The sequence below is a fragment of the Dreissena polymorpha genome, chromosome 1 (genome assembly GCF_020536995.1).
Source record: "Dreissena polymorpha isolate Duluth1 chromosome 1, UMN_Dpol_1.0, whole genome shotgun sequence".
In the NCBI taxonomy this organism is placed as follows: Eukaryota; Metazoa; Mollusca; class Bivalvia; order Myida; family Dreissenidae; genus Dreissena; species Dreissena polymorpha.
This window is the reverse complement of record NC_068355.1, coordinates 8,767,162-8,788,095: the sequence shown is the minus strand read 5'-3', so window position 1 is coordinate 8,788,095 and position 20,934 is coordinate 8,767,162. Positions and strand designations below refer to the sequence as shown.

The 20,934-nt window shown below is 35.8% G+C and overlaps 1 protein-coding gene across 4 annotated transcripts in view; it reads right to left on the bottom strand.

The window, feature by feature from the left end:
• LOC127870341 (autism susceptibility gene 2 protein homolog) overlaps positions 1-20,934 on the bottom strand; it is a 254,849-nt gene that overhangs the window by 55,677 nt on the left and 178,238 nt on the right. For all 4 annotated transcript variants that reach the window (XM_052412969.1, XM_052412987.1, XM_052412977.1 and 1 more), the window contains 2 exons: positions 19,198-19,233; positions 16,529-16,555 (listed from right to left, as the gene is read on the bottom strand). In XM_052412969.1, coding sequence (XP_052268929.1) covers positions 16,529-16,555; positions 19,198-19,233 — 63 coding nt within the window. The remainder of the gene's footprint in view (positions 1-16,528; positions 16,556-19,197; positions 19,234-20,934) is intronic.

Sequence of the window (20,934 nt, the reverse complement as noted above, 5' to 3'; positions counted from 1 at the left end):
TGTCAGTCCGTCAGTCACACTTTTCTGGATCCTGCGTTAACTTTCAAAGTTCTTAATATTTTTTCATGAAACTTGAAACATGGATAGATGGCAATATAGAAGAACTACTAAAGTTATCGCAGGATTCAGAAAAGTGTGACAGACACACAGAGCGAAAACCATAAGTCCCCTCCGGTTTCAGTGGTAGGGGACTAATTATTTACATTGCTATTGAAGTCCTAGCTAGAAAGAATAATGTCGAAGACTAAATTAATGAACAATACAATGACAAAGACAGTATACCCCTAAAATAATCCTTTTTTTAAGACCTGCTATGTTACATACTTAGGGTATGTTGTCAACTTATGTTGTATGTTATAAACTTATCTTTTTGAAAAGTATTAAATAATCTATGCAACGTATCTAATCAGTTACAGCATGCAAGTTATGCAATCACATATCAGTTGAATTCCTTGCAATTTGCCATACCAATCATCCATAAATCTGACGCCTGCTTATAATCAAAGTACTGGCAGCATACTAAGACTATTGCATATTAAGCATATTCCAAGCACTTAAACAAAATGAATGACATTGACTTTTGTGCTAAATTTAAAAATCTTCACATCTTTATATCAAATACTATCAGCAACTCAAAAATGCATATGGAGCTTTTAATAAGGTGTAAAGTTTCCAAATTAGGACCTTTAGTGTGGGTTTCCATATAAATATCAAGCTGTATTTATGGCTCAAAATCTGCTTGGCTTGTTAGAGACAGCTTCACAGGTTGCCTTTTCACGCCACAAATGTGTCTGTCAGAATTTTAGCATTCAAGAAAAGACATAATAGGTGAAAAAAGAGACAGCTATACAAATTGTGTGTTTCCAAGGCAGAGTACCAAATTACACTGCTTTACCTTTCCTAAAAAATAAACTTTAACTTGCAAGTCATTATCACCTAAAACCAGTTGGTACTTCACTGTTTCTCATTTCTCCCAGCAGAATCTTTTTCAAAGTATAAGAGGCTGATTGCTATTTATTACCCCTGGACGAGGATAATTGAGATAATTAGATGATCAGCCTTGTTAAGATGGGATATAAATGAGCAAGTGCTGATACCCACCATACCAGTAACACTTAACAGTAACACTTAACGATCTGTTAAATACATTTTTATAACACCAGCTTGTATAGCTTGCCTGATGGTTGCTTTTTTCACATGGGTTATAAAAGCCTTATACTTAATTATGCACAAGAGAGCTGAGAATGGCTTAATTAGAAGCAACATGAATGCTGTAACATCAATCACATGTCTCCCTACCAACATTATTAATTCACTAACAATTTAACACAAACCATTAATTTACAAAAACCTAAACAATTTACAAGAAACTTGGACAAATGAAGCCATTTCAAGAAATGAACAAGGAAGCAATCTTAAAGGGGCCTTTTCACAGATTTTGGCATTTTTTTAACTTATTCATTAAATGCTTTATATTGATAAATGTAAACATTGGATCATAAAAGCTCCAGTAAAAAATCAAGAAAAAAATTTAAAAAAGGAAAAGAACATTGCCCGGAGCAGGTTTCGAACTAGTGACCCCTGGAGTCCTGCCAGAGTCTTGAAGTAAAAACGCTTTAGCCTACTGAGCTATTCCGCCGAGTACACACACTTAGTGTATTTTATACATTATATAAGCAATCTTCGTAGTTGCACAAAATTTAACGACAAAAACAGAACTCTCCAAATTATTCAATCGTTTCGCGTTGCAACGCTTTATAATTTTTAGGTTTTAAAATCGTCAAAAGATGCATATAATGGCTATATTAGAGCATGGTTAATGTTCAGTATTACTGTTTCCTCACAAATATCATAACTAAAACGAAAACTTACGAATCTGAAACAACTTTTTTCAATTTTGTCAATTTACTAAAGCGTGAAAAGATCCCTTTAAAATAATGTTTTTTACAATATTAATTTCAGTGAAAACCAAATTAAAGAAGAAATGTAATAGTAACGATAATCAATAAAATAAACAAGAGATGTGTTCGTCAGTAGCACAATGCCCCCTAATGCGCCGCTTCAAAAATTTATTTTAAAAAATTGACCTTTGACCTTGAAGGATCACCTTGACCTTAACCTTTCACCACTCAAAATGTGCAGCTCCATGAGATACACATGCACGCCAAATATCAAGTTGCTATCTTCAATATTGAAAAAGTTATGACAAGGTAAAAGTTTTGTGACACAGACAGACAGACAGACAGACAGACAGACAGACAGACAGACAGACAGACAAGACAGACAAGACAGACCATGCAGACAGACAGACAGACAGGCCTGGGGGGGGGAAGTAACCTGAAGCAATTATCAATATTGATCATCAATAAAACCACATTACACAATAACTGTCTGACACAGACACATGTTTTTCTCCAAACCAACAAACATATAGATCTCAAATACATCAATTAATTACTGAACTAAAATGTCTCATCAGAAATAATTGTTGCTGTCATTGTTTTCCTGACAAAATCTGTTTATGTTTAACAGGCTCTAGCTGATAAAGAGATTTAACAATCACAATCCGCCATTTTCAAGCTGTCACTGTCAGATTAGTAATGGCATTACTTTACTAAATGACAGACTCCCTTTTCTCCAGAGAGTTGAAAAGCCATAAAAATTGGATCAGGCCATTAATAATGTATTAGATTACCTAGAACTCCTGTGCAACTGTACCAATGTAGCATGAACAGTTGAATGTGTCAGCTTATTTGAGACTGTCTGTAAAGAGGAAAACAACTAAACAGGGCTGCCTGTGCACAGGTTAATCAGTGATAAACATTTCTGCTTTCATTTTTTATTTTTTTTCATTTAAAGTATGCTTTCATTATAAGTTTCTTATAAAAGAAGTCTCCAATATCCAATACTAGAGGGGAAAGTGTTGTCCCAAGTTTATCTGGGACAATACTTTTATGTGCATACTCCAATGAAATTTATTTGACCAGGTCATGACACCCAATAATCACCAAACTTGAAACATTTTGCAATCAGTGTATTTTGCAGAAATTCAATTACCAGATTAATGTCATGCAAACAGAATCAAATATGTGGAGTTATAGTAGTCTTAAAGTTTTATTCGAATGTTTGTGTGTGTACAACAAAAGCTTATGAAATGTTGCAGTGGAAGCCTAAATGTGTTTAAGTTAAGGGTAAATATTGACTTTTGCAATATCACTCACTTGTTAAGTGTAAAATAAATAGCCAGTGAATGAAACCACTTGAAAAATGTTAACAAACCGTTTTAACATGAAGATCTCTATTTTATTTCTATATTTGACAGAAAGAAGGAACTGCATTTTGATGGGTCTGACTCTCAAGGCTAGAGGGAGTTCAATACCACCAAGGCTAGAGGGAGTTCAATACCACCAAGGCTAGAGGGAGTTCAATACCACCAAGGCTAGAGGGAGTTCAATACCACCAAGGCTAGAGGGAGTTCAATACCACCAAGGCTAGAGGGAGTTCAATACCACCAAGGCTAGAGGGAGTTCAATACCACCAAGGCTAGAGGGAGTTCAATACCACCAATTTCTGTAGAGGGAGTTCAATACCACCAAGGCTAGAGGGAGTTCAATACCACCAAGGCTAGAGGGAGTTCAATACCACCAAGGCTAGAGGGAGTTCAATACCACCAAGGCTAGAGGGAGTTCAATACCACCAATTTCTGTAGAGGGAGTTCAATACCACCAAGGCTAGAGGGAGTTCAATACCACCAAGGCTAGAGGGAGTTCAATACCACCAAGGCTAGAGGGAGTTCAATACCACCAAGGCTAGAGGGAGTTCAATACCACCAAGGCTAGAGGGAGTTCAATACCACCAAGGCTAGAGGGAGTTCAATACCACCAAGGCTAGAGGGAGTTCAATACCACCAAGGCTAGAGGGAGTTCAATACCACCAATTTCTGTAGAGGGAGTTCAATACCACCAAGGCTAGAGGGAGTTCAATACCACCAAGGCTAGAGGGAGTTCAATACCACCAAGGCTAGAGGGAGTTCAATACCACCAAGGCTAGAGGGAGTTCAATACCACCAATTTCTGTAGAGGGAGTTCAATACCACCAATTTCTGTAGAGGGAGTTCAATACCACCAATTTCTGTAGAGGGAGTTCAATACCACCAATTTCTGTAGAGGGAGTTCAATACCACCAATTTCTGTAGAGGGAGTTCAATACCACCAATTTCTGTAGAGGGAGTTCAATACCACCAATTTCTGTAGAGGGAGTTCAATACCACCAATTTCTGTAGAGGGAGTTCAATACCACCAATTTCTGTAGAGGGAGTTCAATACCACCAATTTCTGTAGAGGGAGTTCAATACCACCAATTTCTGTAGAGGGAGTTCAATACCACCAATTTCTGTAGAGGGAGTTCAATACCACCAATTTCTGTAGAGGGAGTTCAATACCACCAATTTCTGTAGAGGGAGTTCAATACCACCAATTTCTGCTGAATTTATTTAAACTGTAAATGCATACACACAATGTCAATAGTTGTGAAAAAAGAGATTAAGCATCAAGTTTCACACATGCTGTAATAAGTTATAGCGAAAAATGAATAAAAGAGGAAAGGTCAGAATCTGCTTGCTGCACTTCCATTGCTATAAATAGAAGATAAAATGTTGTGAAAACGTTAGTTGATATATTTTAAAGATGCTAACAGAGTTTATTGTTCAATAAATTCTAAATAGAAATTTAATCGCATGTGTCGTCCTATTTAACTTACTGCCAAAACATTAAATAACTCATTTATTATAAACTTAATATAATATTGAAACAAAAAAAATCAAATCGATTACCAAGTTGGCTTTTAACCCATAGGCAAAGAACATCAAAACATCAAAGGGGCGTTTTAATGGTGTTCTGTTTGCTGTACATATTGACAGCTCTGCTAGAAAACTTATTGACATTCAAACACCAAGCACACTCTACAAGGCAATTAACTTCACTGCATAATGTACAATATTTATAGTCCAACATTCTGTAAGCAATTTAATTGACAAATAAACACTGGTAGTCAACATGTTAACTGACATTATACACATTAAGAATGATTGATAACTCAGCAATGTTAAATTATCTGCACCAAGTTAACAACAATTGTCAACTACCAGGGGAATGTCACTTGTTTAACTTGAATATTTTATGTGGGGACATTTAAACACGTTCACAAATTAATAGCAAATAGGTAACATGACTTAATCAAAGCGCTGAAGCCACTGAATTTGTTCTCTGTTGTATCTAAGACGCAACTCAGTTTTCAAAATTATGTTATAGCTTTTTATATCTCAAGTTTGAAATGACCACAACCCATTTAAATTTATAAAGAGTGTGTCTTAAAACACAGGTCGAGATGTGTTGGTTTTTTTTTCAAATCATTGATACAGCTAATCAGTGTGCACAGACTAATCTCATTTGACAGGCATTAAGCCCCGTTTTCCCTGAAAGCAGCCAATATGTACAGATTTCAATGATTAACACTAGACTGGCCAATGTTGTCTTACAAGCTGTTAAATACACACTATGTACTGTACCAGTGCGGTGGTTAAAGCAGACGCTTTTAGCATTCTTTCGTCTGCTAAATTTTACTGGAGTTATCCACACAGGCAGTCATGGGTTACGGTTCCTAGCGTAGCTAAGGCATACTGATTTGCAAAATTCGGTCTGCATTATTTAATGTGAGCTAACGCTCACAAATAAAAACTCCGACTATTACTGAGACTTTCAGTTAATATTTCATTAGACCTTCAAAATGACAGGCTATATGTTGTTGATATTTTTACATGCCTTCAAATTTAGCCTGTCAACTAAGAATATTTCAAAGGCACAAAATACTTATCATTGCAATTTACAGTCCAATTAATAATTATGTAACAATTAAAACACCTGTCATTGGTTTAACAATTCAAAATTACAAAAGCATTTTCCACAAAGACAGAGCCATTATTTCCCATTATAACTACTTTAAATAAGTCTTGCTACATTATTAAATATCAGTTGTTCCCTGGATATTCCAATCAGGATTCAATGTAAGACTATCTGCTATGAAAGCCACAACCCCAATCATAAAAGGAGCCACCAGCTATAATCAAGCTGCATAAAATTTCCCCAAGAGCTGTAATTTCTGCCCAAGGGGAGCATTCACCTCTAACCACCACCCTAGCCTGTCTACCCGAGAAAATTACATTGCTTAAACATTAAAGCCTATAATTTCTGGATGCAAATTAAATATGATTTCATGTTACAAAAATCTTGGCTCTGCCCCCAGACCCAATTTACTGGAGTCCTATAATTGACAGCCCGCTAATCATCAAACCTGAGGAGCAGCACCTCGCGGTAATCATGTGACAAGATAATGTTGATACAGGAGCATAAAAGCTATAGGCACTTTTGAAAATACTGCTTTATGAACGGAGCTAATTTAAAATGCCAGTTGTCCTTTTAAATAAAACTACCTCAACACCACTAAACCAAATTGCACCATGCTTGAAAAATAATAATCAAAACTTTATCATCATTTGAAAGAAACATTCCAAATAAACAAATATAGCTGACAGATATTGACAACAGGCTATTGCAGTCACAGTTAACTTGACCTTTGACACTGCAATAAGAGACTTCACAATCTCATCTCGGTGTCATCATGCAGATATAATGCAAAAATAATGCAAGCAAAGCCGTATACAGAAATTACATGGTATTTTAGTATTTCAAAGAAAATGAGCCCTAAAACTGACTGACACTGAAAGACATCAAAGATAAAAAAAAATCCATTTAAAACTGTCATAAAACTTCTGCACTTTGTCAGTGTATAATGTTTCAATATTAATTTTCACATCACATGAGCTTAAGGAAAATAAATTATGCCATGCCATCATCAAAAAGCTGTTTCATACTTCAAACACTTTCAATACAGGGTTCAACAAATTCACTGAAAGAGGTTTAAGAACTGCCAATAAAAGAGCCTTTGAAAACAATCTTACACTAAGTAGAATACACAATCCACAGTGGGAGCATACAATTTCATTATGCCATACACAGAGTGATCATAAACTGTCTAAATTGGTAAAAAGCAAAATTGGATATGAAAAGTTAATGGGGATTGCTCAGGCGAATTCCCAAAGGAGACAGGAAGAAGAGTTATTGAGACACAGTCTCACCATTATCACCCATATCTCTGGGGCAGTGTAGAAAACAGCAATTTATATTGAGGCTATCAACAAAAGCCTGTGTACTTGTATATAAATTAGACACCCAGGGAAATTGTTCAAGCTCCAAATCAAATTTTCACCATGTCCCTGGGGACAATTTATTGCGCCTTGCAACACAGCATTATCCAGACCACGGAGATCCATCTCGTGTATAACTCAATTAGGCAGAAGAACCCCAATGTGGCAGCAAGTGACTTAATCAATTAGCATCAAAATTCTCCTAGTTTATGCCCATGTCATTCATTTGCTTTGATACAATAGAATGTTACACATCCATTGAAAGCCCAAAGGTCCTAGCAATGAATGTGCACAGAAAGTTTATAAGCCTATCTGGCTTTCAATAACCAATTTATGTAAGGAAATTGTAATAACTTTTAGGATAATAATACACAGAACATGCAATTGCTATTTAAACACACAGTTAATACAACAGGATCCAGAAAAATGTGATGGACACAGAGCGCAAACCATAAGTCCCCTCCGGTTTCACCGGTAGAAGACAACAAATGAATATTAAGATTTGATTTCACAACAACCCCACCTAAAACCACCAAAACCGTGAATGTTAATTTACATTATCCTTACCTTTCCATATCATTTATTAAATATTTGTGGTGCATAACAATAATCATGTTATTGAATCCATGGACATCAACACATTATCATGCATTATCTAAAGATATCTCATAACTGTCAAAACATGGTTCAATGTAAGATATCTCATAACTGTCAAAACATGGTTCAATGTAAGATATCTCATAACTGTCAAAACATGGTTCAATGTATCAAAAATATCTCATAACTGTCAAAACATGGTTCAATGTATCAAAGATATCTCATAACTGTCAAAACATGGTTCAATGTATCAAAGATATCTCATAACTGTCAAAACATGGTTCAATGTATCAAAGATATCTCATAACTGTCAAAATATGGTTCAATGTATCAAAGAAACTCATAACTGTCAAAACATGGTTCAATGTATCAAAGATATCTCATAACTGTCAAAACATGGTTCAATGTATCAAAGATATCTCATAACTGTCAAAACATGGTTCAATGTATCAAAGATATCTCATAACTGTCAAAACATGGTTCAATGTATCAAAGATATCTCATAACTGTCAAAACATGGTTCAATGTATCAAAGATATCTCATAACTGTCAAAATATGGTTCAATGTATCAAAGAAACTCATAACTGTCAAAACATGGTTCAATGTATCAAAGATATCTCATAACTGTCAAAACATGGTTCAATGTATCAAAGATATCTCATAACTGTCAAAACATGGTTCAATGTATCAAAGATATCTCATAACTGTCAAAACATGGTTCATTGTATCAAAGATATCTCATAACTGTCAAAACATGGTTCAATGTATCAAAGAAACTCATTACGCTATCAAAAGAAATGTGTTGTGGTAGTGATGAGCACAACTTTCACAGATATTGTGTACATCCAGCCTACCTTCCAGCTTTTGGTCTGCTAGTTATCATAACCTTATGGTAGTCTTACAGGGAATTTTAGTATAAAATACATATAATATCTCTGTATTAATTAACCACTAGAATGAAACACTTCAACAAGACTTTGATTCTCTATGATATACCTAAACCCTTTCCCAATTAGACATGTATTTTGACACATTTGTAGTCCCTTAGAAAGCTAAATTACCCTGGTAAAGACCTTTCTAACTAGATTCAAGTTTTAAAGGCTCCATTTTCAACCCTTAGATACTGATGAGTAGCAAACAGCATAAAACCTGAACAGACTGCAAGTAACTCGCAGGCTGTTCTGGTTTTATGCTGTTTGCACATAGCCATTTTCACTTTGCTTCTGAGTGAGAAAGGGTTAATTAACATAACTGCACTGCCATTTCAGATATCACATGTTAATACTTAACTTCAACCTGAAATGAAATATCTAGATCACAAAAAGGTTAGTACAAACTCCATACATACACAGTTAGCTGACCTATTAAAAATTGCTATAACAGTAGATAATAAACAAGGGCTGTTTGTAAAACATGCATGCCCCCAATATGGGCTGTCCGTTGTACTGGCAGCCATTGAGTGAATACGACTTTTGACACTGTGACCTTGACCTTTGACTTAGTGACCTGAAAATCAATAGGGGTCATCTGCAAGTCACGATCAATGTACCTATGAAGTGTCATGATCCTAAGCAAAAGCGTTCTTGAGTTATCATCCGAAAATCATTTTACTATTTCGGGTCACCGTGACCTTGACCTTTGACCTTGTGACCTCAAAATCAATAGGGGTCATCTGCGAGTCATGATCAATCTACCTATGAAGTTTCATGATCCTAGGCATATGCGTTCTTGAGTTATCTTCCGAAAATCATTTTACTATTTCGGGTCACCGTGACCTTGACCTTTGACCAAGTGACCTGAAAATCAATAGGGGTCATCTGCAAGTCATGATCAATCTACCTATAAAGTTTCATGATCCTAGGCATATGCGTTCTTGAATTATCATCCGAAAATTATTTTACTATTTCGGGTCACCGTGACCTTGACCTTTGACCTTGTGACCTCAAAATCAATAGGGGTCATCTGCGAGTCATGATCAATCTACCCATGAAGTTTCATGATCCTAGGCGTATGCGTTCTTGAGTTATCATCCGGAAACCATTTTACTATATCGGGTCACCGTGACCTTGACCTTTGACCTAGTGACCTCAAAATCAATATGGGTCATCTGCGAGTCATGATCAATCTACCCATGAAGTTTCATGATCCTAGGCATATGCGTTCTTGAGTTATCATCCGGAAACCATTTTACTATTTCGGGTCGCCGTGACCTTGACCTTTGACCTAGTGACCTCAAAATCAATAGGGGTCATCTGCAAGTCATGATCAATGTACCTATGAAGTTTCATGATCCTAGGCCCAAGCGTTCTTGAGTTATCGTCTGACAACCACCTCGTGGACGGACGGACGGACCGACCTACCTACCGACCTACCGACATGTGCAAAGCAATATACCCCCTCTTCTTCGAAGGGAGGCATAATAATCAGTTATAACATAAAATGTAACAAATTTAACAGCAGTTAAGCTCATTAAATATCATTAACTAGGTGTTTTTTTTATCATGACTTTTTACCTATTTGTACTTTTGTGTAAGGTAAAAATCGTGTAGAAAAAAAAAAGAAAAAAAGTCTACATAAAATCTTCTTGCAGTGCCGCAAGGTGTAAACCTTTGTTTATGTTAGCATAAAAACTTTTAGCCAGCAAACATGATAAGGAATGACTGTGCCAATAACTTGAGTTTGCTGCCTCAAACAATATCTTACTCTGCCCTTACCTCTTGATATTCTATATACTGATGTGAGATTAAAGCATAGGTAATCCTGGGGTAATTTCAATATCCACCTCCAAATGCAAGAAGTTATGCTGAACTTTGGTCTGAACATAATAATATCCAACTAGAGCTTTGTCACAGATGTGACGAATACCCCCACATGCGGTATTGACACATAATATTTTGCATGTCGTCTTCACAAAAAACAGCGGACACCATGCTCAATTTTTAAAACCCACTAAGAGACCCCTTGACCTAGTTTTTGACCCAGAAAGGCCCATGTTCTAACTTGGCCTTAAGATCATCTCCATACAACTTCTGACCAAGTTTGGTGAAGATTGGATGTAAACTACTTGAATTAGAGAGCAGACACCATGCTAGAAAGTCTACTGATCTTGTAAGTCACCTCGGATCACAGCTGGATGAACTTGGTCACAAAGTACTCCAGCCAACAATACAACTTTCACCACATAACCCTTAAGCCAATGGCTTTTATAAGCTGCCCTGTAATATCTGAACAAACTGTTTCAATTCTGTCACTATAGGATTAGTATATTAAACAAGACTATTGTCAAGCAATATAAGTCCCCTACCGGCTCCACCATTGTCAGAAATTCCAGATTTTTTAAATATATAATTGTTGCCATAGCAACCGGAATTTTTGACGTAGCAACACAATGAAATGACGTGCATAATGTCCATATTGCCATCTATCCATGTTTCATGTTTCATGAAAAAATATTAAGAACTTACAAAGTTATCACAGGATCCAGAAAACCACAATTTTCAGCAGTATTTCTAGTCTATGTGTTGCCATAGCAACCATAATTTTTGACGTAGGAACCAAATGAAATTACGTGCATAATGTCCATATTGCCATCTATCCAAGTTCCAAGTTTCATGAAAAAATATGAAGAACTTTTAAAGTTATTGCAGGATCCAGAAAAGTGTGACGGACAGACTGACAGACAGACTGACGGAGCGCAAACCATAAGTCCCCTCCGGTGAAACCGGTAGGGGACTTATAAGTACTCATAACATTTTGAATGGGGCTTAAGGCGTGATATAATTAGGTCTCTGAACTCTAAGGATTAACCCATTACCACTAAGATATGTATTTTGATGCATTATAGTCCCTCAGAAAAATAAAGTTAATTTACTATTTAATTTACTTTCTTACTAGATACACATTTTAAAGGCTTAATTTCTAACCCTCAGTAACTGATGAGCAGCAAACAGCGGTACACCTGAACAGACTGCGAGTTTGCACATAGCCATTTTCACTTTGCTTCTGCATGAGTGGAAAAGGGTTAAGTAAGTTATTATCAACAATAAACTGTGAGATACACACAATAAAAACACTATTGAAAGTCTTGTTCTATGACTAGTGTAAAAAGGTGTTGTTGCTGAAAAAAATCATGTCCATATTAACTGTATAAAAAATATGTCATACTTTATGACATTTAAAATAAATGTAATAATACATGGACAGTTAAAAAGCTTTTAAACTGGTTAAGAAGTATCAAATATGCATATAACTTTTTGGCACAGATATGTAACATTTAAAAGAGCTTAGATATTGTTACCACTCTTTAATTGTAACATTTTTCTACAGCAAGTTTTCTGTGACCTAAAATAATGATATGACATTGCATGGTAACAATGTCTGTTTCATGACAGTATAGGGCAAGGAAAAAGAAACAATATACTAAGATGTTTTTTTTTACTTTAAACAAATTATGCGGCTCAAAGTGCACAGACACTATTAACATTCCATTTGGTAATAAACAATTGTGTTATTTAAAATTGCTGGCAATAAATGAAATAATAATTACAATTACAGTTGCTTTGTCATAGGCTGAGTTAAAATTGTCAGAAAAAGAACAAAACCTCCTTTCATAAACCTAGCTGACAAAGTTTCTACAGCACAGCATGCATATTTAAGGTCTCAATTATTTCCATAACAATAGCCACAATTATGGTCTGAACAAATAACTTATACAACATACACATTTCCCATTATGACCTCTGCTCACATACCACGTTTCATTCATCTTTCGCATAGACACACAAATTATAAATAATACAACTCAAATAACTGTTCATGTTCCTTATTTAACTCAGTATCCTGTGACCTACCTCTGTTCATCAGCCTAGCTTAGTTACCCTTTAAATTATTGCACAATCCAGATTTTAGTTGTCAATTATTTCTGTAGCATCTGCAACCATAGCAACCACAAGTTGTGTCTGACAAAAAGGAAGAAACATCACTTGTCTAAGTATAGCCCTCTATCTACATACCAAGTTTCGTGAACAAAGCTTTAGTACTTTTTGAGTCCTCATAGGATACAGATTCAGATGGACAAACGGACGGACCAGGAGAACACCTCCTAACCCCTTGGATTATACTGGACGGACCAGAAGAACACCTCCTAACCCCTTGGATTATACTGGACCGACCAGGAGAACACCTCCTAACCCCTTGGATTATACTGGACAGACCAGGAGAACACCTCCTAACCCCTTGGATTATACTGGACAGACCAGGAGAACACCTCCTAACCCCTTGAATTATACTGGTAGGAGACTTAGGATTCCTTAATAAGTTTATAACATCAAAATATCAGGAAAACAGGAAAAAAGATGCACCTCAATTCATGAAAATATCAGAAATGTCAACATGACTCAACTCATATGGCTTCTTCTCAGAATTGATTTGCTTCACAAATACCATCGTATCTTAGTAAACACTAACAGTTATATAGACCACATAAATGTGTTTGGACACACAAAAAACAAACTCAAAATACCTTTTTTTCTGGCAAGAAAACCACAACAAACAAAGATAAGAATTATCTTCACGCCTCTAAAATCCCAACTTTACCACTGGCAATAAACCAACCGTGGCATATAACTCACAATGATTTTATCTGATTTTCACAGTATAAAGTTTAGAAATTCTATATGGAAATGCGAAATTTGTTTACAACATACTGGTATGAATATCGATGAAAATTCAACCAACAGTGGTAAACAGGAAATGTATCAGTCACAATACTTACCAGTTTGGATATTCCACTATATCCCACGTGATATAGAAATATCAACCATACAATCTGATCACAAAACTTAGAATATACAGTGAATACAATCCAAAGTCCACAGATTTCAAATCACTGTGTATCACCAGCAACACTGTGTCACTAAACAAAGTACTCTCACCGAATTTAATCTCTTGTGTTGAACATTTTTACTCCTCCAATACTATAAACATGTTTAAACATCAAGCAGTCAGGTCATACCAATAGCAAATACAAGCACTTGACAGCCTATGAATAACTCCTCTCGCATGGAAGACTGATTCCCACAAAGGCTATTTATGCAGTTAATATGGCCCGATACAATCGACTCAACAATCATCGCATGAGACCAAAAGGGTCGATTTAAATTAGAGGCGATACAAAAAATGGGTTATGTGATCCGTATATCGGGTGGTACTGGCCTTGTATTTTGACGATGTGCTCGAGTAAGTGCTCAAACAGATTAAGAGATGAGTTCTGTCATGTTTGAAGAACTACTTTCTTTTGTTGCGGATAATTTTTGGGTTGAAATTCTTGTCGCCATTTAATTGCAGTATAGAATGCACATGTTTAACAATTTAGTGTTTAGCAGCCTATGAGCACTCACACACACCAGTGTGTTCAATTGAAGTGGGCGATATTAACAAATAATCTCTGAGGGAAAATCATTAACCCTGCATGCATTGTGAAAATCATGATTTCTATGATAATTTGGAAATTAATAACACACTCTCAGCACAGTTGATTGGTTTGCCGACCATGAACGTGTCAATGTAATAACATGTCAAACTGAGCATAATTAATAAAGGTAGAAGACAAATTACTTGAGATATAATTGCAAGATTTATGTTTTAACTCAAGGAGACATTCGGATGTTAAACATGTTTTAACTTAAAAACAGCCATAACTTGAATCAGACATTGATAATCAGTGGCACTTAAACAGATTGTTCAGACATAAAAAATGCACAAAACATTACAGCAAAATTTATCAGGCTTAATCAGATGTTGATAGAAGACTAAAATCTTAATTCACAAAATTGACTTAATGCTGACTTGATGTAATAGACTTGAAGCATTTTGTATATGTGGGTGATTATGATTTTGCAATAACAAAAAGGTTACAACCATATGCCTGAAATCTTGACTTAAATGACTTAAGCAGCAAACTACACCTATGAATATATAAACATGCACTAAATTTTAAATATAAGTAGACAAAAAGTAGTAAAAATTAGCATAATGTAAAAAATATTTGTATTTAGCAAGTCTAGCCATGGTTCCCAATGACACTTGAAGAAAGTCTCTTCTTAGCAAACGACACTTTAAGCACAAGCATAAAACCCTTTTTCACAGAACACGGCCCATTGAAATAACGCACATGCTGCACCTTTAAAAATCCCCGTAGCAAGACAATGTTGGTAATGCCAGTAAGGTAGCAAGAGTGACAATGTGATGCCCTCACAATTATAACATTTTTACAATAAACTAAGCCACAAACTCAAAGAGTTATTACTTGTGAATTCAAAGAGTTATTACTTGTGTTAACAGCCTAATGGCCAGAATATAACTCTCAAAATAAGATCAAAGGGAGACAATTATGTAATAGTAACAACTGATTTAAATCCTCTAGGTAACTTTTTATTTTAGACTGCTCATTCTGGTCTGTTGCTGATACACATTGTTATATAAGGATAAAAGAAAAACAATACATCTGTTTATATACTGGATGCCATCATTTGGGTTTTCAAAAAAATCATAGTATTCATATAAACAAGAGGGCCTGAATGGCCCAAAGTCGCTCACCTGACATAACAAGATATTATTTGGACAAATCTTCTGACCTAGTTTCATAAAGATCGGTAAATAAATGAGGCCTCTAGAGTGTTAACAAGGTTTTACTATAGCCATATAAGGAAAAATGCCCCGCCCCCTGGTGGCCATGTTTTTCAACCAACCGGCATCACTTTCGAACTTGTCCAAGATATTATTGGGATGAGTCTTCTGACCAAGTTTCATGAAGATTGGACAATAAATGTGGCCTCTAGAGTGTTAACAAGATTTTACTATAGCCATAAATATAGCCATATAAGGAAAAATGCCCCGCCCCTTGGCAGCCATGTTTTTCAAGCAAAGGTTACCCTTTTTTAACTCATCCAAGATATCATTGGGACAAATCTTCTGAGCAAGTTTTATGAAGATCAGAAAATAAATGTGGCCTCTAGAGTGTTAACAAGGTTTTTCTATAGCCATATAAGGAAATATAGAGAAAACTGCCCCGCCCCCTGGCATCCATGTTTTTTCACCGATCTGGACCATTTTCGAACTCATCCGAGATATCAATGAAACCAATGTTTTGACCAAGTTTCATGATGATTGGGCAAAATTTGTGACTTCTAGAGTGTTCACAAGGTTTCTCTATAGCCATATAAGGAATACTGCCACGCCCCCTGGTGGCCATGTTTTTCAACGGACCGGAACCATTTTTGAACTCAACCAACATATCATTTAGACAAACATTTTGACAAAGTTACATGAAGATTGGGCATCAAATGTGACTTCTACAGTGTTCACAAGGATTTTCTTTTTCTTGACCTAGTGACCTAGTTTTTGACCCAGCATGACCCAGTTCCTAACTCAGTCGAGGTATTAATGGGACAAATGTTCTGACCAAGTTTCATGAAGATCGGACAATAAATGTGGCCTCTAGAGTGTTCACAAGGCAAAATGTTGACGCTGCACGACGGACGACGGACAAAAGGCGATCACAAAAGCTCACCATGAGCACGTTGTGCTCAGGTGAGCTAAAAACATATCACATTTCAAAAACCCGTGTATGAAACGGAATAAACAATATGCGCTATAATGCCAGTACTTACCCTATCATCCCCACTTTCACTATCACACTGAAACGAGAGAGAAAAAATGCATAACAAGGGCTGTTTGTAAAACATGCATGCCCCCCATATGGGCTGTCAGTTGTAGTGGCAGCCATTGTGTGAATATGTTTTTTGTCACTGTGACCTTGACCTTTGACCTAGTGACCTAAAAATAAATAGGGGTCATCTGCCAGTTATGATAAATGTACCTATGAAGTTTCATTATCCTAGGCCTAATTATTCTTGAGTTATCATCTGGAAACCATTTTACTATTTTGAATCACTGTGACCTTGACCTTTGACCTAGTGACCTGAAAATCAATAGGGGTCATCTGCCAGTCATGATCAATATTCCTATTAAGTTTCATCATCCTAGGCGTAAGCATTCTTGAGTAATCATCCCGAAACCATTTTACTGTTTCTAGTCACTGTGACCTTGACTTTTGACCTAGTGACCTGAAAATCAATAGGGGTCATCTGCCAGTCATGATTAATGTACCTATGAAGTTTCATGATCCTAGGCCTAAGCATTCTTGAGTTATCATCCGGAAACCATTTTACTATTTCGAGTCACTGTGACCTTGACCTTTGACCTAGTGACCCGAAAATCAATTGGGGTCATCTGCCAGTCATGGTCAATGTACCTATGAAGTTTCATGATCCTAGGCCTAAGCATTCTTGAGTTATCATCCGGAAACCATTTTACTATTTCGAGTCACTGTGACCTTGACCTTTGACCTAGTGACATGAAAATCAATAGGGGTCATCTGACAGTCATGATCAATGTACCTATGAAGTTTCATGATCCTAGGCCTAAGCGTTCTTGAGTTATCATCCGGAAACCATCTGGTGGACGGACCGACAGACCGACCGACCGACATGTACAAAACAATATACCCCCTCTTCTTCGAAGGGGGACATAAAAATGAGACATCCCCCAGTGCACCACATCTAAGGAAATCACATTAGAAATGTAAAACTCAGGTAGGCAGTCAAAACAGCATAATAAATTTATTCAGTATACACTTAACATGAAATGTACCATGAAAAATAATGCTTCATGTCAGATAATTCATTTTAAATTGCCATACAAGATCTCACTTTTTGCAACATAAACCCCAAGCTGTTGCTAACGATAAATACTGGCAGTGAGTGTTTTTTTTATACACAAGGTGGTTAACAATTAAGTAATCTGCTGGAAACAACCATTATCCCTATTGTAAGACATTGAACAGAAAAACCAGTGCGCAAAAACTGTACCATTCAATTAATGATGATTTAATACTTTTCCTAATTTTATAAAAGTTACTATGATTAATGAAATATATGTGATAAATAATGCACAAACAACAGAACAAAAACAGCCACGCTGAATATTTCATTCTGTGTTCACACTTAAGCGACAGGTCCTGGTTTCAGTCAATTGAAAGAGAGAGTAGTCTTTCAGGAATGATGAACATGTGTCACCATATTCATTAGTTAATCCTTCAATCAAACGGAAAAGACGCAAATTTAGCGATAAAATGGCAAAAGAAGTTAACAATACTGCGGAGACATGATCCCTATACTAGCAAAAATCATGGGCATTAAAGCAATAACTTTCCCCATGAAAAGAAAACTATAAAACCACTCCAATCTAGCACGCTGCTGGCATATTAAACTTTCGTAGCCGACGATCAATTTGATGGAAATCAATACGAAATTATGTCTTCATGTGGCAGTTTTACGCTTCACTGAATTTTCACATTTTATACTTGTATCCAGCATAATGAAGTTTCAATTTCATTTGATCATCTAACCAGAAACATATTTTTCCCTATGTTATTTTTTTCAGCAAACATCAAGTACTTCAAGCTAAACAAGATGAATCTTTCCTCTACATTCAAATATTATTTTCCTTTGAAAAAAAACACACTTAAATTATGATATACTTAAAAGCAGTATAAAGTAGAATTTATAGAAGTTACACATGTTAACAATATTAAAACACTTTTCACTTTGAAATAAGAAATAAAAAAGAGATGTATTCGTCAGAAACACAATGCCCCCTTCTGCGCCGCTTTGAAGCCATATATTTGACCTTTGACCTTGAAGGATGACCTTGACCTTTCATCACTCAAAATGTGCAGCTCCATGAGATACACATGCATGACAAACATCAAGTTGCTATCTAAAGTGACATAGAAGTTATGAGCATTTTTCGAAACCTAAATGCAAAGTGTGACGGAAAGACAGACAGACGGACGGACGGTTTGATCACTATATGCCCTCCTACGGGGGCATAAAAAACTTTAAACAAGAGCTGTTTCCATAGGATGACATATGCCCTCCAAAAATGCTTTGATAGAAGTTATGAGCATTTTCTGAAACCTTAATGCAGATTTCTAAATTTAAACGCGGATCCTGAGTTCAAGGTCAAGGGGTCAAAATTTGTGTGTGTATGGAAAGGCCTTGTCCATATACACATGCATACCAAATATGAAGATTACATCTGAAGCGACATAGAAGTTATGAGCATTCTTCGAAACCTAAACGCAAAGTGTGACGGACAGACAGACAGACAGACGGACGGACGGCACGATCACTATATGCCCTCCTTCAGGGGCATCAAAATAATTTTCTTGTTTTATAAATATTAATGCTAAAGAACAAAAATAGCTATAACTTACTAAGTATCCAGCCCCTGAACTTGACCTTGTGCTCACCTACACATGTAGAAAAAGAAAAGAAACAACACAATTACCTTTTAAAACATTTCCAGAGTAAAAAAAGCCAAGAATACCTCAGTATTTCAAATGGTTCAGGAGATGCAAAACACAATAGAAATTTATTACTGTCCAGACCAATTGACCTTATTCTCATCATTACAGAATCCAGTCACATTTTAACAGACCAGAAATATATTTTTTTATAGCTAAGCCTAATTCATCTTTTAACAACACAGATGGACCAAATAACCACAAATTCTTTCGCTAAGCCTAATAATTGATTGGATTTGATTTAGCTGCATCATGCAGAAATGTGTCATATTCCAAAATCCTTAATTCTGGTCAGGAGCTACCCTATTCACGACTTTGTAAGCCCCTGACTTGGCTGTGTGAGCACCCTTATATGGAATAGGTCCCATTTTTGCATGACAAGACTCAACTGGCATGAGAATATTTAGCAGACCACCAGTCTATTTGTAATTCTTGGCAGGGGAGTGGATAATATGATTATACAGATTATAAGCTTTGCTCTCCATGCCTCCCAATGAGACATTTGCAGGCCGCCACTAATCCTATTATATTGTCAGGTAACGTCAAAATGAAAGCTGTTTATATGATTATTGATTTGCCCATGAGAATCGTGCTAATTCAAATGTGCTGCAGAAGGTCCAAATGCTATTTATCACCAGTCATGAAATATAAAAAAAACTTCATAACATAAATGTCATGAAAAAAAGAAGAAAGTTTTTTTTTGTTAAAGCAGTGCAGAAATTGGATAAACAAGAGATATGTTTGTCAGAAACACAATGCCCCCTACTGCGCCGCTTTAATTTTTTTGTTTGTTTTTTTATCAATTGGCAGGTACAGATAATTATCTCCCTTTAAAGCTTATTACTTCCCTTGGATTTGTTTTTTGACCTTTGACCTTGAAGGATGACATTGACCTTGACCTTTCACCACTCAAAATGTGCAGCTCCATGAGATACACATGCACGCCAAATATCAAGTTGCTATCTTCAATATTGCAAAAGTTATGACCAAGATAAAGTTTTCAGACAATCAGACAGATGGACTGACAGACAGAGCAAATGTATTGCCACCCTACCGGGTGCATAAAAAATTTGAATATTAAAACACAGGCATTTACCTTTCATCACCTGATGATCAAACACATATTCTTAAATGTATGCAGAATAAAGGTAACTATGCACTTACAAATTTAAAAATTCATGGCATGTAAATTCATATAAGGATAAGTTAACCTACCCATGAACACATCAATCATGTCAATAATAATTTAAGAAATATCTTTTTGAACACTCAGGTTTTTATATAAAAAAGATTTTCACTTCACTATTGAATAGTTAAAAATCTACAAAATGTCAGAGCAAATGTCATAACCTTCAAATATCATGATATACTAGTAATAAAGAATTTATGTGTAACCAATAAAAAGTATTCATTCAATACACAATTAAATAAAAATTATTATTCCTTCACAACCTGGGATGTTTTAAAACAGCCATCAAGTGATGAATCATTTAATTAACATAACTGCAAGCCATTTCAGATTTCATATGTTCATACTTAACTTAAACATGAAATGAAATATCTAGATCACAAAACGGTTAGTACGAACTCGATACATACACAGTTAGCTGAACTATTCAAAAAATGCTATAACTGAGTACATAACAA